The 24,889-nt window shown below is 47.7% G+C and overlaps 1 protein-coding gene and 1 long non-coding RNA gene across 3 annotated transcripts in view; one reads left to right on the top strand and one right to left on the bottom strand.

The window, feature by feature from the left end:
* LOC309528863 overlaps nucleotides 1-12,155 on the top strand; it is a 31,240-nt gene extending 19,085 nt beyond the window's left edge. Inside the window, exons 3-4 of one of the 2 annotated variants that reach the window (XR_014217932.1) lie at nucleotides 11,549-11,672; nucleotides 11,795-12,155. This is a non-coding gene — a long non-coding RNA (uncharacterized lncRNA). Of the gene's footprint in view, nucleotides 1-11,548 lie in introns of both variants that reach the window. The other variant, XR_014217933.1, reaches the window with a different exon arrangement.
* A 360-nt stretch (nucleotides 12,156-12,515) lies between these two features.
* CNRIP1 (cannabinoid receptor interacting protein 1) lies at nucleotides 12,516-23,866 on the bottom strand. Its single transcript, XM_082216550.1, has 3 exons — nucleotides 23,614-23,866; nucleotides 20,885-21,029; nucleotides 12,516-14,050 (listed from the first exon to the last, which is right to left on the bottom strand). The coding sequence occupies exons 1-3, from the start codon at nucleotides 23,790-23,792 to the stop codon at nucleotides 13,886-13,888; spliced, it is 489 nt and encodes a 162-aa protein (XP_082072676.1). The 5' UTR covers nucleotides 23,793-23,866; the 3' UTR covers nucleotides 12,516-13,885.
* Nucleotides 23,867-24,889: the final 1,023 nt, after the last annotated feature.

Genomic DNA, 24,889 nt, shown 5'->3' with positions numbered 1-24,889 from the left:
TGAGGATTTGCTGAATTAACCATGTGAACTGGAATACAAAAAAGGAGTGTGTGAGGAGGTCAGGAAACAAGTAAATGAAATATAAGATATGAAAATATGGACTTTTTTCTAACTTTTTCCTTTTTTTTACTTTTTATGTATTTTGTCTTTGTATTTTTGTATTTCTTTTTCTTTTATTATTGTTACTTTTTCTATTTTCTATTTTTAATTTTGTAATTTTATATGGTCTGTAAAATTTAATAAATATCACTTTAAAAAACAACAACAACAGAAAGCCACCCAAAAGGACATGCAGTCCTTGGGCTGAGAACTCCCCCTGCCCCAGCAATAGACAGCATGACAATGTCCATAATTGCAACAAGAATATGTATGTTTCCCCCAGTCCAGAAATGGCTGTCCAAGCAGCAGGATGTTCAGTCTGACAAGTCAGTGCTTTCTCACTGAGTTCCTGGCCAAATAGCAGAGGCAGGCAGTGATGGAAGCCTCCCTCAAGGCCACAGATATTTCAGTTGCCACTCTAGCCCCATGGTCCAGGCCCATGCAGAGCTTGTCTGAGGCCTGCAGGTGGGGGGGAGTCTTGTCCACGGGATGTGCCACCGTGGCAGCACCACCTAATCTGATCTGACACTATACACTAGTACGCAGTAACTTTTAGTTTCTGTTTTGCCACTGAGCAGCTGCTTGGAACCACAGGACTCTGTTTACATTCCAGAGTCCTTCCAGACTGTTGGAAGTCTCACAGGAGACGGGAGACGGGATGTGACGTTAGTGGTTTCCTGTTTCCTTTGTTCCTTTGTTCAGTTGCTCTCTGCTTTCAAGGAGAGAGGATGTCTTTTCTGTCTGCGTAGCTTAGAAATAAAACTCTTTGCAATGTAGCCCAAACCTCTCGTCTCTTTCCTGTGCTGGAAACTCTGCTTTTCAAAGGCTCAGGTCGCTAAACACGTCGGGAGGCGATTCTGAAGGACTCGGGGGAAGAAAATGAGCTTTATCAGCTTGGCCGAGCGGAGATCCTGACTGTAACATGGGTCCAAATTTTACTGTTGAAGCGTTGCAGTGCATACAAACTGACATGGACATTTTGCCCATGGTTGTTTAGCCCATTAAGACCCTGGTCATTTGGGAGAAATGGGGTGTTCTTGACATGGCAACGTGAGTGGCTGCCCGCATGCTTCTGCCTTTGCTTTTTTCTTTCAGACCAGGGCTTCCTCAATGCTCAGGACTTTCCCATAAGATTCTGGCCCTCTTGGCCGATGCAGAGGGTGCTGTGGCAACCAAGGTATTAAAAGCCTCCCCCCACCCCACCCCCATTCTTTGGTATAATGAGTATCAAAATATGTTTACTTGGGCATTAGGTCATTACTACTGCTTGAAATCTCAGTTGTTTAGTCTTCCCAGTTGTACAATTCCCATTAGCATTGCTGAGACTTAACAGCAAGTATCAAGAGGAGTACATAATAGAAACTAGACCAAAGGGAATGTGACGGGCTAGTTAATAGATGATTAGAACAGTGGAGCTTTAAGCTTGATTGTCCCTTGGCTATGTACATCACTGCGTTGTGACATACAGAGAGAGCGTCACATCCAGGGACAAGATTCAGAGCAGTTACTATTAACCTTCCTACTACAGAAGTTGAGGCTTTCTAATTAAGCAAATGGGAGGACTGGCAACTATGCTGCAAGCTGAGCTTGCATATTCAACAGTTTGCTAGTTAAAGCTGAGCTCCGTTTGTGGTGATATTGGCAATTAGAGAGCTTAATGAAAAGATGCTTTATCATCTACCGTAATTCAAATATGCTGGAAAGTGGGGGACCTGCCACCAAATATTTGGCTGCTTAGTGTAAATAAGGTGGGTGGGGGTAGACCTGCAGTCCTGGAGCTGTACCCAGACTGCCAACTCCCATCATTCCTGACTCTTGGCCAGACAGACTGGGACCAATGCAAGTTGGGGGCCCACGGCATCTGCATAATCATCACTTAGCTCCCCACCCCCCACCCCCGCCGCCAGCTTGAATTTAGTGGTCAAATTCACACACTAGCAAGTTTGGAGTCTCTTACAACAGCTTCCATTTGATATTTCATAGTATTTCCTACAGTTATTACAGCGAACAATGGAATATTTATATTATGATCAGGTATTTCCCTCCAGAAATACCGTATTTTTCGCTCTATAACACGCACCTCACCATAACACACACATCGTTTTTAGAGGAGGAAAACAAGGAAAAAAAACATTCTGAATGAAACAGTGGATGTATCATTTTTGTGCTTCATGCTGTGGCCACAGACATGTGATCTGATGGTGAATTTGGGGTGACCCAATGCAAAGATCCTGAGAATCCCTGTGGATCCATGCTTTGTAACCACATTTTTGCACCATTGCAGCCCCAGGCAACAGTGGGTGCGTGATGTTTGGGGGGCAGGCTGTAGCCATGGACATGCTATGTTCTCTGATGGTGAATTTGGGCTGACCCAATGCAAAAATCCTGAGGATCCATGTGGATCCATGCTTTTTAACCACATTTTAAGTGGGGAGGGAAGGAAAAACACAGAAGGGACAAGGAGCACGAGAGGGGTGTGCAGAGAAGCAGCTGGCTAAGAATGCAGGAGTGGGGTATAACGGGAGGGAGGAAAGAAAGGCAAAAGTTTTTCCCCCACCCACCCACCCAAGCCAGCCAGCTGTCTCTCTCTCTCTCCCACCTGCATGTTTTCCGGCTGGAGCACAGAGAGGAATTAGAAGGAAGGACGCTCTGCTTTCCCCTCTTCTTGCCTGGAGGGGAGGGGCTTTCCCTGCTCTTTGTTCCGTTTGAGCAAACACAGCAACGAAACAGAGGAGGGTGGGCAGTAAGACCCTGAGGCAGAATGCAGGAAAGCAGCCGCTTCCTCTTTTCAGGTTTCCCTTCTCCTAGACGCGCGATTTGATTTTTGCCTGATTTTTGCCCCTCCACTCTGGACTGTCGGCTTCAGGGACCACACATTCACTCAATAACACACACAGACATTTCCCCTTCCTTTTTAGGAGAAAAAATCTGCGTGTTATAGAGAGAAAAATACGGTAGCCATGTCTTCTGGGTGATGAAATTTTGTACCTTTCAGAAACAATAATGAGATGTACTCTGATGTTCTGAGCTGCGTAGGGTTGCCAACTGGACAGGGAAAGAACAAGCCTTTCATTTTCTTGTGCCTTTAACATAGGTTTGATATTGTCAGGGGTTCAGAAGCAGAGACGCAGAGAAGGGTGGAAACAGAGAGCGAGGGGGAGGAAGCCGAAGGGAGAATGAGTGATGATGACGACCCGAGATCTCCAAGCCTAAGCAGTGAGTCAGAGGACTCCCAAAAGGGAGCCCCAGTGAGCAGAGCAAGGGGGGGATCCGGGGGGACACCCCAGGAGGAAGGGAACAGAGGAGATTCAGAGAGCAGCAGCTGGAAGTCGGGACCCACGCTCATAACTGAGGGCGGCAGCAGCTGGAAGTCGGGACCCACGCTCAAGACTGAGAGCAGCAGGGAGGAAGGTAGCCAGGCATCGGGTTCCGGAGGCTGTCAGCAGGAGGGAGGGCACGAGTCAGGGGTGGTCACGCCCTCCTCAGAGAGCGAGGCAACGGTTAAGAGGAAAGTAGAGAGTTGGGCGCGCGCGCCAAGTTCAAATGCAGCGGAAGCTGGAGCAGTAAGCAGCCCGGAGAGTGAGCCAGGTCCTAAAGCCCGCCGCAAGGAGGCAGAAGGATCAGGGGGGTCAGCGTCAGAGGAGAGTAGAAGGGAGGAGGCCCAGGGGGGGCAGAAGGACCCAGAGACGTAGGGAGAGGCGAAGGAGGTGGAGCAAGGCTAGGGTATTAAGCTGGTGTGCAAGAGGCGGGGACTCAGACGGGTCTTCGCCGACCTAGAGCAGAAGGTGTAGAGCTGCACGCTGCAGTTCGGAAATGAAACCTGTAACTCAATAAAGACTCTTTTAAAGTGGACGCTGTGTGGCGTGGTCCTATGTGAGCTGGGACCTGGTAGCAGCTCTGACAGTAAGACCCGTCTCATCAAAGCTTCAGAAACCTGAAACCTCGCAGCGGGAGCAGAAGCCGCTAGGGGAGGAAGAGGGGTGTCTGTAAGCGAGCTCACAAAGGTTAGCAAGATGACGGAAGAACAGAGGATCTCCGCGCTACAAGAGGCAGTGACCCAGTTGTCCTCAGAGGTATTGGCTTCCAAGAAACGGGAGGAGGAGCTAGCTAAGCACGCCTACAAGGTGCAAGCTGACAAGCACAGGCGGGTTGGCGAAGTGATCCAAGTGGGAGACTGGGTCTGGTTGGCAGCCCACGCAGTGCCGACCAGGTCGCTTGCCAAGAAGAAGTTGGGGCACAAGCAGATCGGTCCGTACCAAGTCGAAGCGCAGATCAACCCGGTAGCCTTCCGACTGGCGCTGCCGGAGGGTTCCAGAATGCATCCGGTGTTCCACAGGTCGGTGCTCACTCCCTACAAGGCACCTCACAGGTTCCAGGAGCCAGGGACGGCGCCAAGTCCGCTCCGGGAACGGACGGAGACGCGGGAGGTGAAGCACCAGGACCACATCAACGAGGTCACGGAGATTTTGGACTCCAGATGGGGGGAAGAGGGAGTCGAATACCTCTTAGCCAGAGAGGGCACCCGGGCCAGCGCCAATAGCTGGGTACCAGACTACGCTTTGGAGGAACCCCTGCTCAAGGACGAGTTTCATGCCCTCTTCCCACACAAACCCATGCCAGCGAGCTTCTTCGACGACTGGTTGTTCACACCCACACTTTCTTCCAGCACGTTCCATGGATTCGACTCAGAAGGGGAACCCGCACGGAGCACCCGTTCCCCAGAAGGTTCACCGGCAGGTTCGGCATCAGGCAACTCGTATTGGTGGGACGATCGACCAGAGGAGCGATGGCGCAGGAAGTGGCTGGAGATGCCAGGTCGAGCGACCGACGCAGAGACTGACATGGACGTGTTCGGGGAGGACCTCGGGTTCGAGCACGGCGGTACAGAGATGGAAGAGCAACAAGTCAACGTCGACGACCGCGAGGGGGAAGACTCGGAGGTCTTCAGTTGGCGGCCACCCACGGGGAGCGACCTGTATCCAGCATTCCCTCCCATGATGATGGAGCGCCCAGCACCCACACCTGACAGCGGGGAGGGGGGAAGGGGGGGCTTCGAGGGGGGGATGGATGTCAGGGGTTCAGAAGCAGAGACGCAGAGAAGGGTGGAAACAGAGAGCGAGGGGGAGGAAGCCGAAGGGAGAATGAGTGATGATGACGACCCGAGATCTCCAAGCCTAAGCAGTGAGTCAGAGGACTCCCAAAAGGGAGCCCCAGTGAGCAGAGCAAGGGGGGGATCCGGGGGGACACCCCAGGAGGAAGGGAACAGAGGAGATTCAGAGAGCAGCAGCTGGAAGTCGGGACCCACGCTCATAACTGAGGGCGGCAGCAGCTGGAAGTCGGGACCCACGCTCAAGACTGAGAGCAGCAGGGAGGAAGGTAGCCAGGCATCGGGTTCCGGAGGCTGTCAGCAGGAGGGAGGGCACGAGTCAGGGGTGGTCACGCCCTCCTCAGAGAGCGAGGCAACGGTTAAGAGGAAAGTAGAGAGTTGGGCGCGCGCGCCAAGTTCAAATGCAGCGGAAGCTGGAGCAGTAAGCAGCCCGGAGAGTGAGCCAGGTCCTAAAGCCCGCCGCAAGGAGGCAGAAGGATCAGGGGGGTCAGCGTCAGAGGAGAGTAGAAGGGAGGAGGCCCAGGGGGGCAGAAGGACCCAGAGACGTAGGGAGAGGCGAAGGAGGTGGAGCAAGGCTAGGGTATTAAGCTGGTGTGCAAGAGGCGGGGACTCAGACGGGTCTTCGCCGACCTAGAGCAGAAGGTGTAGAGCTGCACGCTGCAGTTCGGAAATGAAACCTGTAACTCAATAAAGACTCTTTTAAAGTGGACGCTGTGTGGCGTGGTCCTATGTGAGCTGGGACCTGGTAGCAGCTCTGACAGATATGCATACATCAGCAGGTAGATTTTTCTTCACATGAAACTAAAGTTTATCTCCTGCTAATTGCTGTTGGGGGACGCGGGTGGTGCTCTGGGTTAAACCACAGAGCCTAGGATTTGCCAATCAGAAGATTGGCGGTTCAAATCCTCGCGACGGGGTGAGCTCCCGTTTCTCGGTCCCTGCTCCTGCCAACCTAGCAGTTTGAAAGCACGCCAAAGTGCAAGAAGATAAATAGGCACCGCTCCGGCGGGAAGGTAAACGGCGTTTCCATGTGCTGTTCTGGTTTGCCAGAAGCGGCTTAGTCATGCTGGCCACATGACCCGGAAGCTGTACGCCGGCTCCCTCGGCCAATAAAGCGAGATGAGCACCACAACCCCAGAATCGGCCACGACTGGACCTAATGGTCAGGGGTCCCTTTACCTTTTAATTGCTGTTGATCAATCTTCACCTTAAGGGAAGATAGTTCCTGGGAGGAAGGAATTCAAATGATGGCATCCCTAGAACTATGGAAGAACGGACGCACACAGTTGGACATACCTTTGGAGTTTTAGAATAAACAAAAGCTCTACATTGCCATCTGATAACCTTATGAGAAATAGTTGAACTGCTACATTGTTCAACTCCTTGTAAGGTCAAGTTATTATGTAATTTTTATGTTGCTGCTGCAGAAAGTGGCATAAATTTAGCGGGTGTGGTTTACTGTTTCCTGATCAAAGACAGAAGGAAGGAAAGAAAGGCAGGACACACAGAATACATAGAAAGCTGCTTCAGACCATTGGTCCTTTTAGCCCAGAATCGTCTTCACTGACTGGTAGCATCTCTCCAGGGTCTGAGGCAGAGGACATTCCAAGTTCTACCTGGAGATCCTGGGCATTGAAGCTGGCACCTTTTTCACCTTTACAGTGCAGTTCCAACCATGTTCATTACTTGGTAGTTAGATACAGTGTGATTTAAGTTAAATTCTCTTTCACGGAAAGAGGTTTACAGCCTTAGAATGGAAAGGAAGGGAATGTTGTCGCGGAGATGAGATTTATCAATGGCTCTTTACCATAATAGCAACAGGCAGGAATGGGGAACCTCTGGCCCTCCAGCTAAAGCAAATTTTACCTCTTTAAAAATCGGAATGAACCACACGTTTATGAAAATGCTCTAAGGTTGCAGTCCTGTGTTCACTTACCAGGAATCAAGTTCCGTTGAACATAACCTCTGGCAGTTGCTGCATTTTTAATTGTCAGTGATTCACTGACACTGCAATATGTTTTTGATTGTTTAAAATGAAGTCGTGAGCTTTGAGTATATTGCACAGAAAGCAAGCTATAAATGTATTAAATACAAATAAACATGCCTATGATCAGGAACAGCATCTTAAAAAGCAGAGACATCACCTTGCCAACAAAGGTCCTTATAGTTAAAGCTATGGTTTTCCCAGTAGTGAAGTAAGTATGGAAGTAAGAGCTGGACCAGAAAGAAGGCTGATCGCCGAAGAATTTATGCTTTTGAATTATGCTGCTGGAGGAGACTCTTGAGAGTCCCATGGATTGCAAAAAGATCAAACCTATCCATTCTTAAGGAAATCAGCCCTGAGTGCTCACTGGAAGGACAGATTGTGAAGCTGAGGCTCCAATACTTTGGCCACCTCATGAGAAGAGAAGACTCCCTGGAAAAGACCCTGATGTTGGGAAAGATGGAGGGCACAAGGAGAAGGGGACGACAGAGGACATGATGGTTGGACAGTGTTCTTGAAGCTACCAGCATGAGTTTGACCAAACTGTGGGAGGCAGTGGAAGACAGGAGTGCCTGGCGTGCTCTGGTCCATGGGGTCACAAAGAGTCGGACACAACTAAACGACTAAACAACAACAACAATGATCAGGAACAGAAAAATATCTCTGTGTATATAAGGAAACCTGGGAGTTCTTGGTGAAGCTAGTGCTGTAAGTTATTTCTCTCCTCTTACCACCATCTAGTGGGGAAGCAGAACATGTTCTTCTACAGTATACTGCAGGGAAGGAGAAGAATAACCTGAGTCATGTATCCAAATCAGACCAAAAAAATGTACTTCTGTGACAACCATAAGGGCTTTGATACATAAGTATATCCAGCAGTCCTGCTTTCCTTTTATATAAACTGCTTGTTAACTTGATGCAAAGAAAAATTGAGTCTTTGGAAATAGCAAGGACAGGAGAAGGGATTATTTTGTGGTTGTGTAATGGATGACGGGGGGGGGGGGATACAAAGCCATGGGCTCATGCCAGTGGCATAGCGTGGGGGGTGCAGGGGGGGCCGGCCACACCAGGTGCAACATCTGGGGGTTAGGGTTAGGGGGCGCAAATCCACGGGTTAGGGGGCGCAAATCCACGGGTTAGGGGGCGCAAATTACTTGCCTTGCCCCGGGTGCTGACAACCCACGCTACGCCACTGGCTCATCCGCTACGCCACTGGCTCATCCTGGTGCTTAAGGGAACCTTTTGGATAGGAGAGAAATAAGCAGAAACAGAGATGGATTATGGGTGTGAGGAAGAGGAAATGGAAATGAGGAAGTGGAAGAGAGTGGTATCAAAATAATAATAATATCTAAGATTTTTGTTGTGCTTTCAAGTGCACATATGCATTATCCTGTTGTAATCCTCACAGCAAACCTGGGAGGCAAGTGAGTGTTACGATTGCCCATGTTGTAGATGTCAGGGAGGGAAGCTAATAATAATAATAATAATAATTTATTTATACCCCGCCCATCTGGCTGGGTTTCCCCAGCCACTCTGGGTGGCTTCCAATCGAATATTAAAAACACAGTGCAGTGGTACATACGCTTCAGGTTACATACGCTTCATGTTAAAGACTCCGCTAACCCAGAAATAGTACCTCACGTTAAGAACTTTGCTTCAGGGTGAGAACAGAAATCGTGCTCCGGCGACACAGCGGCAGCAGGAGGTCCCATTAGCTAAAGTGGTCTTCAGGTTAAGAACAGTTTCAGGTTAAGAACGGTCCTCTGGAATGAATTAAGTTCTTAACCTGAGGTACCACTGTACCAGCTTACCTGGGAGCAAGCACCACTTAGCACAGTGGAACTGAATTCTGAATAGAAAGGCACTGGACTGCTCTGTCAATAATTATGTATATTTGCTTTAAAAGAAATATTCAGGGCTGGGGAGAAAGTGCCAAGCTGCCATAGCTTCACGGACCAGTCTTTCTAGCTGACAGCAAGACGGGGAAGAAGAACAAAAAGCTGCTTTCCCTGCCCCCCCCCCAAGCCTTTGCTTCCTCTTGCTTTTGAGCTGCTAGGTTGGCAGGAGCAGGGACCAAGCAACAGGAGCTCACGCCGTTGTGGGGATTCAAACCGTGCACTCTGGCTTCTGTCACAGTGTTCTATTGTGCCAAAAGCTGTTTAGTCCTGCTGGCTACATGACCTGGAAAGCTGTCTGTGGACAAATGCCGGCTCTCTCAGCCTGAAAGCAAGATGTGTGCCACAACCCCATAGTCGCCTTTGATTGGACTTAACTGCCCAGGGGTCATTTGCCTTTCTTTTTATACCTTTGTAAGGTGTATGATCTTTCTTGTATATTTTGCTGTTTTTTCAGCTTGTAAATTACTTTGTGTATGGTAACATAGGAAGGTGGTATGCTAATTTAAAATGGAATGAAATGATATACGTTTCTAGTGTGTTGCTATTGATATGTGGCAGCACCCAATGGTGACTTTGTGCTAGCACATGGTGGAGTATCCAAAAAAATTCCTAGTTCCATCTCCCACTGCCCAAGAAGTTGCTTCTGAGGACTAAGGGGTCCTCAGGAAAAGTATGGAAAGGCTGCAATATCCCCCCCTCCAGGCAGCCTCCGCTAGCATCTCTTATCTCTCTCCCAATCCCACCGATCAGCTGCTTCCTTTCAACACTCCCTTCCCTCTTGTTTGCCTTGGTGTCTTTTTTGCTGTTTTTTGCTCCTCTTTTTCTTCTAATTTCTCTCCTTATTGCTTTAGTCTTCCTGTTTCCCCCCTTTGCAAGTTTGCTGTCTTTACCTCCCCCCTCCCAGGCAGCCTCCTTTATCTCTCGTGTCCCTTATCTCTCTCCCCGATCAGCAAACGATCAGCGGCTTTGTTTCAACACCCACTTCCCTCTTTAAAAAAACAAACCATGATCTACTTTTCTCCCCTGGGCAATTCGGCTCCAGGGACCACACATTTACTCCATAAGACGCACAGACATTTCCCCTTACTTTTTAGGAAGAAAAAAGTGTGTTTTATGGAGTGAAAAATACGGCGCTTCTTGTGGAAGGGAATTGCATAGTTTTAACTATGTGCTGTGTGAAGACGTACTTTCTTTTGACTGCCACGAGGCTTCCAACATTCATCTTCATTGGATAGCCTTGAGTTCCAGCTTTATGAGAGGGACAGAGGCATCTCCCTTTCCTCTTTCCCCAGACCGTGGAGAATTGTAAACATCTCTATCATCTCCCTTCTCGCTCCCCTTTTTGTTATGTACTGAAGTTCTCACCCTGGGGCAGCAGGGGGACACTGTAGATAGTTATGCAAATAAGGGATCGAAAGTGACGTTCAGTGATTGGATAGTTTAAGAAAATTGTTACAGTTACGTTGTACTGGAGCTCTATATAAGCAGGCTGACTGAACCTTTCAGTTCAGTTCTGTTCTGGCCTGTGAATAAACAAGAGCTGTTTGAAGAATCGCTGTGTCGTCTGATATGCTCACCCACAACTTAACACTTTTCTCTAAACGAAAAGCCCCAAATGTTATAACCTTTATTCTAAGGTTATCTTGCTCATTTTGGCTGTTTAAGCTCTTTTATTGTAAACTGCCCTGTGTTTGATTTTATCGCAGGCAGGGGATGGGAAGTAAATGCCCAAGGGTTGTATTCCATGCTGTCCATGCATGAGTGATATGGACCTCTGCTCTTGCAAGGGTATTTCACCTTCCTCTCCCCCCATGTACCCTGAAAAATTGCTCTGGGGAGTTGGGGGGGGGGTCTGGGCAGGGATCTGCAGGATGGAGAAAAGAAAGATGAAATCCCATTGCACAAGCAAGAGTCCATTTGTGAAACGTCGGATTCTCCTCGTAATAAATGAATAAAAGCACATTTGGCAACTTGTGGGGAAATGACTGGAAAAATGGAACAACTAAATAATTAAAGACTTGCTGGAGTGTTTAAAGGAGAGCTTGCCTTTGCAGCAGTGGCAGAATTGTGCTCAGTAGGGAAAAGTCCCTGGTAGGGAAAAGTCAGTGATGGGTCCCTGAACTAGAACTGAGCACAATTCTGCCACTGCTGCAAAGGCAAGCTCTCCTTTAAACACTCCAGCAACTGCTGCTAATGTGATAGTGCAATGGTAGTCCTGGGTGAACCTTCTGACAGGGAGAAACACAGTCAAAAGGCATACAGAAACGTTGCATAAGGGCTGTCAGATTGTTCGCGTTATGAGGCCTTGTTGAGAGGGGTTTCTTCTGGTAATATGCTTTGATTACACAGCTCAGACTGTGTTGACGGCTAATGAAATTATTTATTTAGATATATTAATGATTCATCCTACACTACTCTGCTGTTACAGTTTTTTTTTTTTTTTATCAACAGCATTGAAAGCTACCTTTTCCTGCAGGCAGAAACAAAGCAGCTCTTAATTGTACACGTGGCACCTATACGTAAGTGGTCATCATTATTAATTATCATTAATCCCTTTGAATGGTGCAAGACAATGGCTTGGTTTGTTGTTGTTTAGTCGTTTAGTCGTGTCTGACTCCTCGTGACCCCCTGGACCAGAGCACGCCAGGCACTCCTGTCTTCCACTGCCTCCCACAGTTTGGTCAAACTCATGTTGGTAGCTTGTAGCAGACCATTTTTATAGTGGCAATCTAGTCTGCTCATAAAATTGTTTTTTAATGCCATAGTGTTGAATCTTTTGGTGTTTGAAGGACGAGCATAATTCATTAAAGGTTCATGTAGGGAATTCTAAAACTGTTTTTTTAAAAAACCCTGACATGATCAATGTTATTCCTGGCAGTATTCAAGCTCATGGGGGTTATTCTTTGATCTAAGATAAATAACAAGACACTTCACAACTAAACACCACACCCACTTTTCCAAGTTGAGGGGATCCTATTTTCATGTGCTATGCAGATACCAAGACATCAATCCTGCAAAGACATACATGGAGGCCTCACCTTATTTTTATCATAAAACAATGGGGGGGGGGGTTACCTGATTTTCTTTCCCATGCCAGTACCACTAAAAGCAATAACCCAAAGGTTAATCATTTAAATTTACGAGTTAGAAGGGACCCAAAGGGTTTAATCATAAGCTGCTTTGGGTGGGTATTTCCCAGAAAAGTGTCCTAGAGTTAAAAAAAAAAAGTGGCCTTTTAAAGAAAATTAATGATAAAAATAAATAAATTATAAGAATGTGATGGCAAAAGAGCTTGTTTTAAAGAGGCAGCATTGCTGATTTAGTATATTTGAAGTACAATTTGCACAAGGATACCTGTCCTTAAAAAGTTCACATATTGACACGAATGTCAGTTAAGTAAAATGTGACAAAACCTAGGGAGAAAAGACAGGTTTCCAGCTCCTTTATTACAAAGGTCAAAAGTTATAACAATTTCAATTATTCACATGAACGCAGCTGGTATGCACGGTTACACAGACACAAGACCATCTTTATTCCATGAGCGAAGCAACTTTCCACCTATTTTATTAGAGATAAGAATGTGCTTCTCATTTGTCACAGCTTTGTAAACAGGTTTACATAGGACATAGCACCGGAGTTCAGTCCCCTGCGCAAGCTTATGCAACTTTCCTTTTACTTTGGAAAGAGCTCTGTTGTGATTATGCTTAACCCGAAAGGCTGTCATTCAGTGCAACAGAGCTTTTGCAGCTCCAAAGTGACTAGCAGCCCAGTTTCGTTACGTTTCACATACAAAAATATCACTGGTAACCTGAAAACCCAATGGGCTTGATACATGACCATTATACTGAATTACTGCATATTCAGGTATTAGCATTATACACACACAAAAAACTTAAACCATGGATGTATCGTTTCACCACTCTCTTACACACGTCTCAAGAACTCCACCACTGCTGTTGACTGTAAGAGTTGTTTGAGAGACTGGGAAACAGGAAAACAACATCTCACAGGATAGGAAAGGTTTTACAAGATCCAACAATCACACTCTCCTTACCCCCTCCCCTAGAACAACCAGCTTGATTAGGGTTGTATGACTATTCTGGTACCAGATGTACCATCGTTGGGAATTTGCATTCTTTGTGTGTGCCATGGTAGAAAGAGATTACTAGGAAGAGGTAGGTAGGTAGGTAGGTGTATTGAAGTTTATGGCACGTGGCAGGCAGGCCACATTGAAGCGCCTACTAACTAGGGTGAAGGAGCTCAGTGATTTAAACAAAAGCACAAGAAGCTGTCACCAACATATTGCAGCGTGGGATAAACATAGCTAGGAGCCTTCAGACAGGGCTGCCATATGTCCTCTTTTTCTAGGACAGTGGCCTCTTTTTCATGGGCATGTAAAATGAGAGTTCGTCATAGCGATCCATACTTAAAAGCAGAAGTTGGCAAATGTGTCCTCCTCTTTTGCTCTTCAAAATATGGCAACCCTACTTCAGACCTCGATGGACACACCTCCAGTGTTCATTACAGCGAAGGTGTGGGAACAGTCAGATTGGGGAAGAGGATAAATGTCAAAATCCCAGTAATGCTGATGTTACGCCCATGATCTGGAACACATTCACTTGGAAACAAGTCCCATCGATTTCAAAATAAGCTTATCCCCAAGTGAGTGTGTGCTTTGAAGTCTCATTTGTCAAACAAAAGCATCTATACAGAGCGCCTCTGTTAAGGCTTTGTACTGGTCTGAAGAGAGGTTCACTCAACCAAGAGATTGTTCTTTCGCCTCTGCCTCACTTTCCTTCAGAAGAAGGTTTCTTTGTTGATCCACATGAGGCTGCGGGTCTCGTTCGGCTTGCACTCATACTCAATGCAGGCAAAGCTGTTTCCCCACTGACAGTGGTCTCGCTTGTGGTAGTTGTAGAATTTGACTTGCCAGACTGTTTCAAAAGCACCGATGTCAGTGACCTGGAGAGAGCAAACCCAATTCACTTCTTGTTAAGAACTAGAAAAACCATCATCATCATCATCATCATCATTATTACTGTTATTTTATTCTAAGAATTTCATTTATAGAAGGACAGAGAAAAATAAAGAAAAAGTGAGATTTAATGAAAAAATGGAAAATACTGTATTTTTTCTTTTTCTTAAAGAGCTGCAAAATTTGCACGACTGCAGAATCAGAGGTCCTGTGAATGCCCTGTAGCCTGAGAAACACTAACCTAAACAACTGTATCAGAATTAACAGTTGCTGCACATTAAATAAAATAAGTTATTTGAAATCAAGCTTTCGCAGGACAGTGCTTGCTTAACTCTGTGGCATGAGTAGCAACACATTCCTATGTGTGTCTAATCAGAAACGAAATAGACTGGAAAGAGAAGTTGCTGAATTGCAGCTTATTACCAAACTTAAGGGATGTGGGTGGCGCTGTGGGTTAAACCACAGAGCCTAGGGCTTGCTGATCAGAAGGTCAGTGGTTCGAATCCCCGCGACGCGGTGAGCTCCCATTGCTCGGTCCCTGCTCCTCCCAGCCTAGCAGTTCAAAAGCACGAAGTGCAAGTAGATAAAGGGAAGGTAAACGGCGTTTCCGTGCACTGCTCTGGTTCGCCAGAAGCGGCTTAGTCATGCTGGCCACATGACCCAGAAGCTGTACGCCGGCTCCCTCGGCCAATAAAGTCAAATGAGCGCCGCAACCCCAGAGTCGGCCACTTCTATGACAGATACTTATGCCAAAACAAAATCAAATCTGGCTTCCTTCCACAACAACTCATATTGGGCACGAAGATGATTAAAACATTGTGGTAGCTGAAAAACCACCCACAAAGTCACCCCTCTAGGATCAGACACCACTTACCATATGGACCTACAGGTGGGCCAATTACCAGACTATTGTAAGGATAGACAAGATGTGTTTAATCTCGTGTTAGTTTACTGCTGATTGCAACTGCTTTTAAAGCATTTTGGTTAATTTTTAAACTGTTTTTATTGATAATTCAGATATTTCTTATAAACCACTTGCATTGTATGTTACAATCATGCTGTATATAAATTTTGCTAAATAATAAAGTAATAATACATCTAAATTCTCTTACGGAAGAAAACTGAATTCTCCCACCTGAATAAGTTTGCACATGGGTCTCAGGCTGGGTCTTGGGAGACCAGGGTTCAAATTCCCCACTCAGCCATGATGATCACTGGGTGACCTTAGGCCAGGAGTCATAGGCTCTCAGTCTAACCTATCTGACAGATTTGTTGCAAGCATAAAATTTGGCAGGGCCGAAACTAGACTTTCTGTCACCCAGGGCAAAGACCCAGTTCAGCACCTCCCCCCACGTGTGTTTGCGCATGCGCGCGCGCACACACACACACACACAACTCAACACATTTGTTCATAAGGGGCATAAAAAGTAGTTAGAGGCTGGAGAAGTCTCTGCAAATAGTAGAATTGTCTGTGGCTTTCATTCAACCTTAAGTAGATCTCCTCAGAGAGTAATAGATCATTTGAGGAATTCTAAGACTGTATGACCAAAGGGAAAATGAAAAAGTAAGAGTAAATTGAAAGGGTTTGCACAGAAGAACGGGTGTGTTTGTCTAACTTATCGTGTTTTCCTAAGATCCTGTTACCATGGGGGGGGTTATGGGGCTGGTGCTCCCTGTTACCTTGATTGTCAAGCAATTATTCCCTGTTTACCTGGCTTTTGACTCATTGAATGCTCTGTAAATGAAGGATTAAGATGAAATGGTTATCTGTTATCTCAACAAGCCGCAGGTCCACTCCACCCCCCCCCTTGCTGACAGGTGGGAAGCCTGGTGCCCTTGGGAAAGGGTCAGGGACAGAGATACTGACTGCTCCCCCATTGGCTACAGCCCTGAATGGGGGCAGAAAACTCCATGTCCACAGTCTTGAGCAGAGGAAAGGTGGGATATAAATGCAATAAAATATATTTTGGAATGTGACTAAGTTTTATTCAAAGTAGATGCATCAAAATTAATGAACAGGACTATGTTAAGTCCATTAATTTCAATGGGTCTACTCTCAGTAAAAGGGACGCGGGTGGCGCTGTGGGTTAAACCACAGAGCCTAGGACTTGCCGATCAGAAGGTCGGCGGTTCGAATCCCCGCGACAGGGTGAGCTCCTGTTGCTCAGTCCCTGCTCCTGCCAACCTAGCAGTTCAAAAGCATACCAAAGTGCAAGTAGATAAATAGGTACCACTCTGGTGGGAAGGTAAACGGCGTTTCCGTGCGCTGCTCTGGTTCGCCAGAAGCGGCTTAGTCATGCTGGCCACATGACCCGGAAGCTGTACGCCGGCTCCCTCAGCCATTAAAGCGAGATGAGCGCCGCAACTCCAGAGTTGGTCACGACTAGACCTAATGGTCAGGGGTCCCTTTACCTTACTCTCAGTAAAGCCCCACCCTAACTACCAGAAATCTTGTTCTATATTTCAGCTGCAATTGCCCTTGTGTCTTCTAGTACAGGACCAGCCTAATACATTTTGCTCTTGCATCTCCCCAGTCAAGATGCGCAGTAGATAAGACTGGCCTGCACCATAGACAGAAAAACTCATGAGCAAACTCTTTCCTTTCCTTTCCTTCCAGAAGTATAAATATAATAATAAACTAAACTATTCACTTCCCTTTCATGGCACTACGCTCCATGCTTCTACAGAACTGTGGCAAAACCACAGCTCTACTGCAACCCCAATGAATTACTTTGTGAATTTCCACCCCTTCACCTCTTAGTTTTTTCACCTACAATTATGTCTCTTGCATTAGCATATAAAGTAGAACCTGGTGCAGCTGGTTGCACAAATAAAATGCACAGCTGGGGAAACATCAGCAAGAAATTAGCTTGCTTCAAGAGGCAGTGACCACCAATATAGTTTTGAAATAACTTCATTTATGTCCACTGAAAATGATGACCTGGTATGACTTGGACTACTGCAATGCACTCTGTGTGGGGCTACATTTCAAGGTGACTCACAAAATACAACTAATTCAGAATTTGGCTGGTGACTGGGAACAGCCACTAGGACCATGTAACAGTAGTCCTAAAGGATCTACACTGGCTTCCTGTATGTTTCTGAGCACAATTCAAAGTGTTGGTGCTGACCTTTAAAGCCATAAACGGCCTTGGCCCAGTATACCTGAAGGAGCATCTCCACCTCCATCGTCCAGCCTGGACACTGAGGTCCAGCGCCGAGGGCCTTCTGGTGGTTCCCCCACTGTGAGAAGTGAAGTTACAGGGCGTCTGGCATAGGGCCTTCTTGGTAGTGGCGCTGACCCTTTAGAATGCCCTCTCATCAGATGTCAAGGAGATAAAGTATACAGCTATTAGAAGACATCTGATGGCAGCCCTGTTTGGGAAAGTGTTTAATGGATGATGTTTCGTTATGTTTTTTATATTCTGTTGGAAGCTGTCCAGAATGGCTGGAGCAACCAGTCAGATGGGTGGGGTATAAGTAATAAACCATTATTATTGTTGTTGTTATGATTATGATTAGGTCAGGAGCACTGGAAAACGGAAACTGTAAATCACAGCTGACAAAGACTTGTTGCAGCTACATTCGACTTGCTTAAATCAAAAGGTCTTGAAAGATAGGGTGGACAGAGAGAGAATTGAAAGCAGTTGGCCATGTTATTACTGACAGCTAATCTTTGTCAAGTGCCTTCATCCCAGTGATCAAGAGCTGACCTTTGCTCATCTAAATGCATCTAAGATTTTCCAGACCAGTGATTATTGTAAGCAAATTCCAGGATGACTTTTCAGCCTAGTCAGAATCAGAAGCTTCGGAGTCTCACCTAACAGACACGAAGGGGGGGGGGGGCTTGCTTGTTATTAGATTATATAGTGGCCCCAGGATACACTTCTGACAGAATAACAAGAGAGAGAGAGATCTCTGTCCCAAGGAATTTACAAATGAAATTAGCAACTGTTAGCCTCACAAGAAGAGAATGGTAGAAAAGGGGAGGCAAGGGTTAACCAGGATGCACATGACTTTGCCCACATTTCCAACTGTAAAACCTATGAGCTGAACTTATACACTGCTTGATGGTAAAAAAAAATAAATAATAAGTCTCAAAGCAGTTTACAAAAGATAAAACAGCAGAATCGAGAAAAAATTGACCCGAATATAAGCCGCACCTGAATATAAGCTGCACGTTTAAAATTGAAGGGGGGGGGGAGAAAAATAAAGAAAAAATACCCGAATATAAGCCGCTCCATTTCTTGCTGCTTCTGGCTGCATACGGGGGGGGGGGGCGTGCTGCGTTTCCGTCAGCCTTTCCCCTTCCTCGCTCTCTCCCTTCCTGCCCTTGGGGGAACAGGACGGGGGACTAGATGTGGGGAGGGGCCCCACTTTGCTGCGCTCCTGCTGCTGTTTGCCCTGCGCTCCTGGCCACATACCGTAAGGTCACAAATATAAGCCGCACTTCAACTTTTCACGGTCAGAATTTGGGGGAAAAGTGAGGCTTATATTCAGGTCAATATGGTAATACAGATTAAAATCAACAAAACTTTTAAAGCATCTGGGTAGGATTGTCTAAAGAGGAATGCTTTTAGCAGGTGCCAAAATGACTGCTGTGAAGGTTCTCAATAGGAATGGAATTCTGAAGTGCAAATGCTGCCGCCCTGAATGTCTGAGTTGCACGATAAGCCTCCCGCTGACAGCATAAACCAGGGACCTCTGACCTTTTTGGACTCGGAGGCACATTTGGAAATTTAAGAACTGTCACAGGCACACAGAACACCCATTTCACAGAGGATGCTCACCTCCAGCCCAGGTAGGCAAAGCACCTATGCTCCCCCCCAAATAAGAACATAGATAAAACAGGCAACCAAACCTCTCCCAAAGCCCACAGCTTTAAAAAATGGAAGGAGCAAAGGGCCTTGGTGGGGAGAGTGGAAGATGTCTGAAGAGGCTGTGGTGCCACATTGGGGAACCCAGGCTTAAGATGAGTGAAGGAATAATTGCTTAGGCATGCCAGAGATGTTTGCAATCGGAACATCTGTTCATAGGAGATTTTCAGGGATCTTACGTAACAGCTAGGCTTTCAGCTCCTGTGCAAGGCAATGCTTATTTGAGCCCAACTCCCAAACCATGATGTTTCTGCCACTACAGATATGTTAAAATCGGTCCAAAGGCTGGAACTCTGCCGTGTCATCTGCTCTCAGGCTTGCCAGGTCAGCGTTCTTCCTGCAGAGGTGCATCCTGTGCCTTTAGCACAAAATTGCACAAAGCATTGATGCCAGGAAGGAAAACCTAGGCTTGCAAGGTACTGGTTTTTACATGTCTCCTGCCTGTGTGAGTTTATTACCACACATGGCAGCTGTTCCATTATCCTGGTCTTACTATGCAGGCTGCTCAGCAATCATCATGGTTTATATGCATACATCTTGCAGTTTGTGGCTATCTGATGCGGTGGGCCAGGAATCCTGCCCCCAACACCCTCCATTTCCACTGAAATGCAAAGCCCAGTTCTGAAAGGTGGCCTCCATTCCACAGGTATAAGAATGCAAGGCTTATGAGATGCAGAAGCTCTTAACAGAGAAGGAAAATAAGTGATCTTATAAAGGTGTTCACAGCTAACAGAGATGCAGATGGCTTGCAAAATGGAAAGTGTGGGTATTACAGCCAAATATGAAAGATGATATAACTAACAAACAACACCTTAGAGGTGATGTGTTGACAGAGGATGCAATAAGCTGAAAAATGCAACTCAGAGGGATTAAATAACTTAAAGGGGCACAGTTTGGCCAGATTTGGTAGCTTTTGCTATGTGTCTATATGGCAGAGATTGCTCTTTCAGTGGGGCGAGATGGCTGAACATGAATCCTATACAGGTTAAAGGTAAAGGGACCCCTGACCGTTAGGTCCAGTCGTTGCCGACTCTGGGGTTGCAGCGCTCACCTCGCTTTACTGGCCGAGGGAGCTGGCGTGCAGCTTCCGGGTCATGTGGCCAGCATGACTAAGCCGCTTCTGACGAACCAGAGCAGCGCACGGAAACGCCGTTTACCTTCCCACTGGAGCAGTACCTATTTATCTACTTGCACTTTGACGTGCTTTCAAACTGCTAGGTGGGCAGGAGCAGGGACCAAGCAATGGGAGCGCACCCCGTCGCGGGGATTCGAACCGCTGGCCTTCTGATCAGCAAGTCCTAGGCTCCGTCGTTTAACCCACAGTGCCACACAGCTTACATTGCTGCAATAGCACAATACAGCAGTAAAAGATTCCTTGCACCTCACCACCACGGATGGCACGGCAAAGGAAAAGCTGTAATCCTTTGCTCTGGATTCAAGAACCCTGAATGGAGTCTCCCAATAAAGATAAAGTGATGATGGAAAACATGGGAAATGCGAGCATGTTAATGGTCAGCCACAGCTAATTCTGAGTGTTTTAGCCAAGGACGCAAATCTTTAAACTAATGCCCAAGCCAGAAGAAGCCAACCTGGTTCCCTCTAGAAAATGTGGGACTCCTGTCAGCCTGCATTGTGCTTGCCTCTGAATGGCCCTGCAAGAATATGTCTAGTCACGGATGACCACATGTCGCTCCTTAAACCTCAGGTGAACTGGAGCGATGAATGGGTCAGCTGAGGTCATGGGCTCTGCAGAGTAATGGCCAGTCGGCCTCTGGAGGTTTACGCTGTCACAGATGCTTAAAAAGAGAGAAGTCCAAGGTAAAGGGGGATTACAACAGACAGTGCTATGTTCTTAAGTGCAATACCTTTTAAACAGACCAGAATGCACTGCCCGTGCCCAGACAACATCACTTATGCTACCCCACACCAAAAAACACACACTACCTGTATGTTGATTTGTATGGGCTGCCTCTCGCCACTTTTAGTGTGAGTTACGCCTTCTGTATCGTAGATTCCAGTGTAGGTAACAGCTTGGGGGTCTCTCGACTTCTCTTCCAGGGGGAACGTTACTCCCCCAATACCCATAGTCCTGAAAGAGTAGTTAATATTCTTAGCAAGCCTCTCTTCCTAACATGGAGAGAGAAAGTAAGGTTTACAAGCAAACATCTGCCACGATTATAACCAGCTCCCTGTAGTTTTCTGTCCATATATCAGAATGTAACAGAGAAAGGAAGGCAGTACAAGTGCCATGCTACTGTCATTCATTACAGTGCGGGAGGGGGGACATACAATGGATAGATACTCTCAAGAAACAAAGAAGTATTCAATTCCACCACTTTCTGTTCAGGAGGCCATCAAAGAAGATGTGCCTCCTCCACGTGAGGTCCAGAGGGTGGCAACACAAGAACAGGCCTTTTCTGCAGTGGCTCCGTTTGTGGAATGCTCTTCCTGTTTGTGGAATGCTTGCCTGGTACCTTCATTATACATCTTTAGGCTCCCAGGCCTTTGAATGATTCACATCACTTTTAAATGTCCTTGTGGGAGAGAGGGTTATGGGTTTGTTTTGTTTTTCGCATTTTTATTTTGTATTTTATGCTGTGAACTGCCCTGAGATAAATAATCATGCTCTCTCCTCCCCAAGGGATGCCCTTAAAATATGTCGGTGACTCTTTTTGCAGGTATCTGTCTATGTCATATAGCTGCAGTTCAAAACAATTTGATTATGTGCCACTAATCTCAATTAATACAAATGAGTAATAAGTCGAACAGTTTGAACAGAAACGCCACAAAAGCCAAAGAAGAAAATTGGGCTGTAACAAGGAGAAATTGGAGGGGTTTGTTTTCAAACCTGCCTTTTATGACTCAGAAGAAAATACCTCTGTGTTTGTCCTATGGGAGCCTCTGAACATAGCAAACTGTTTTATAGCTCAGTATCGTCTGCAGAGATTGGTAGTGACTTTCCAGGATTTCAGGTATAGGATTTCCCCAGCCCTACCTGGAGATTATTGGGACTGAACCTGGGACCTAGTGAGGGCAAAGCTCTACCACTGAGCTATAAACCTCCCTTAGAGACAGCCAGCTTAGCTACCAACACTTCAGAAATGGAGCTATGGTGTCAGGGGCGTAGGAAGGGGGCGGTCCACCCCGGGTGTCATCCTGGGTGTATGTGTGACAAAATCCCCCCTGGGCGGATCACCACCGCGCCGATCACCCTGCCCCTGGGAGGATCACCGTATGGTGCCTGGACAGTTGCTTCAAAGTTTCTAAGTAAATAGAACAGGATCTATTATTCACATTACGTCCACCAGGCATATCTATTTTGGAGCTGGGAAGTGCAGCAATATTGTGTTAAGTGAGGTTTATAGCCTTGGTTCAGAGAGAGCACAGTGCAAGACGTGTGTCTGGTGCACCATTCCTTGCTTTGAAAGGGAGGAAAACAAGCAAGGAGTTTGTCAGTCCTTAGATAAAACATGTGATCATGTGTATGCACATTGAAACTCACTTAGGAGCATAGCACCACCACGGCTTCAGGAATGAAATGGACCTTCTGCCGCCTGATAATACTCAGAAGCAATTCATATTTCATTCAATGGGTTCTGCTTCCAGCTACAGTGGTGGACTTTGGGCTTTCAGATTTCAGCAGCACCCCGTGCAACACCAAAATCTGGTGGCCTCTTGCCTTCCGTTCCAAGTCATTGTTGCGACGCCCCCTGCAGCACCCTTGTGGCTCAACATCTAGCGCGGGCAAACCAGTAGCACTCACCTAGATCCACCTCTGCCAGGTAAGTGGGGAAAGGTTTGCAACTTCACTTGAGAATAAGCTCCATTTCACTGTATAAAAGGTAATACCTTCTTAAAGTAAAAGGAAAGGAAAGGGGGGGGGAACCTCAGACTTTGGGGGGCCCATTAGCTTGCTGCATTTTACCTTGCTTATTCAGTGAGTTAGTTCTTAAATTTGTACACTGCCCTTCATCCAAAGATCACAGGGCAGTTCACAAGAAAACGAGAATGCAAAATGAAACAGAAACAACCCAGTAACCCCAACCTCCCCTCCATTTGAAAGGGCACAGAATGCTAGTCAAAGGCCTGGATCCGCCCTGCTTCCAAGACACCCCTAGAGGATGCGCGCAGGAGGGGAGGCCGGTTACATAAGCAAAGCCGGAGCGAGGACGCCGGGCAGATCCGCTCCATTGTTCCCCCCCATCCCCTAGGCATCGCCCTCCTCCGGCCTCCAGCGCCGCACCTCGCCGGGCCTTCGAGCCGAGCCTCTCCAGCCCCTTCCCTGCCCCCGCACCGGCCCTTTTCTGCTGGCAGGGAGCGGGGCGTTTGCCTGCAAGGCTGGCCTTCGCGAGCAGGCTGCTCGGCGCTTTATTCCTCGGGCGCAACGCAGCAAGGGAGCTCGGTTCCTTTTTTTTGCCCAGGTCCCGTTGGCGCTGCGGGTCCCGCTGGCCGCTGTGCGGGGTCAGGGCGCAGAGATGCCGAAGGGAAATAATAAGAATGGGGATAAAGATGGAAGCCTGTCCCTTTGCCAGGGAACAAATCTGGGCGGGCGGGCGCGCTGCAAGACGCAGAAGCTGCCCTGGGGAGCAGTGGCGTAGCGTGGGTTGTCTGCACCCGGGGCAAGGCAAGTAATTTGAGGGGAGGGAAAGGTGAGGAAGGCAGGTCCCACTTACGTGGCCTGGATGGCTCCGGGCTTAATGGCCACCTCGACTTTGTACTTGGCCCCCGTGAGCAGCTTGATGGTCCGGTTCTGCCCGAACCTCTGGCCGTCCACCTTGAAGTAGACGGGCCCGTCGTTGGGCTGGATCTTGAGCGAGATCTTGATCCGCACCACGGTGGGCACCTCGGCCATGGCTGCGTCTTTGCGCTCCGCTCCTTCGGCGAGGATGGAGGCGCCAAGGGAAGAGGAGGGCAGGATCTCCGCCCGGATCCCCCTCGCCCACGGATGACGATGGAGGCCCGCTACACCCCCACGCCACCCCCCTCCCGCGCGGGTGCGCGCTCGGGTGCGGACGGAAAGAGCCGCGGGGCGGGCGGAGCGCGCGCGCGCGCCGCTGGGTCTGTGCGCAAGGCGAGGCGCGGAAGTTAATCCCCGCTGGCCTGATTCTGGGCCGCCCCCCCCAGCCAAGCCGGGCCCCTCCCCGCGGACTCGGTCAGACGCGGCCAGCGGAGAAGGGAAACCCCCCGAGCGCCTCGCGGGTGGGGCTGCTTTACGAAAATCCCTGCGAAGGGGGGGGCTCTGGCTCGGATTTAATCGCTCCGGGTGGAAACAGTTGTCTGTCGAGCATCTTCTCTGGGGGGGGGGGCACCACGAAGAAGCTGGGCTTTGGGTGCCGCGGATTGATAGTTGGAAGGGACCCCGAGGGTCATCTAGTCCAACCCCCTGTAAGGCAGGGATCTCAACTAGATCATACATCCAGAGGTGGACCTTTGGAATATGGTGCCCTGAGCGAGGATGGCGCCCCCTCCCTAAATATTTCTGATTTTCAACAATGCATTTCTGTACAGTTGCTTTCTTAGGGTCTTCTCAGTAGGTGCCCAAATAAATACAGTGGTACCTTGGGTTACATACGCTTCAGGTTACAGATGCTTCAGGTTACAGTCTCCGCTAACCCAGAAATAGTACTTCAGGTTAAGAACTTTGCTTCAGGATGAGAACAGAAATTGTGATCCGGCGGCATGGCAGCAGCAGGAGGCCCCATTAGCTAAAGTGGTGCTTCAGGTTAAGAACAGTTTCAGGTTAAGAACGGACCTCGGGAATGAATTAAGTACTTAACCTGAGGTACCAGTGTATAGGTTTTATTATGATCTTCCATACTTGCTGGTCGGGTTTTGATGCTGCGTGTCATCAATGTTACCTCTCTGCTTAGGTCCCAGCAAGGTAGTGAGGTCCAGTGTCTGAAGTTGGTGGCAGTGGCGTAGCGTGGGTTGTCAGCACCCGGGGCAAGG

This window comes from Podarcis vaucheri (genome assembly GCF_965113315.1).
Source record: "Podarcis vaucheri genome assembly, chromosome: 3".
NCBI lineage: Eukaryota > Metazoa > Chordata > Lepidosauria > Squamata > Lacertidae > Podarcis > Podarcis vaucheri.
This window is presented reverse-complemented; position numbering and strand designations above follow the sequence as displayed.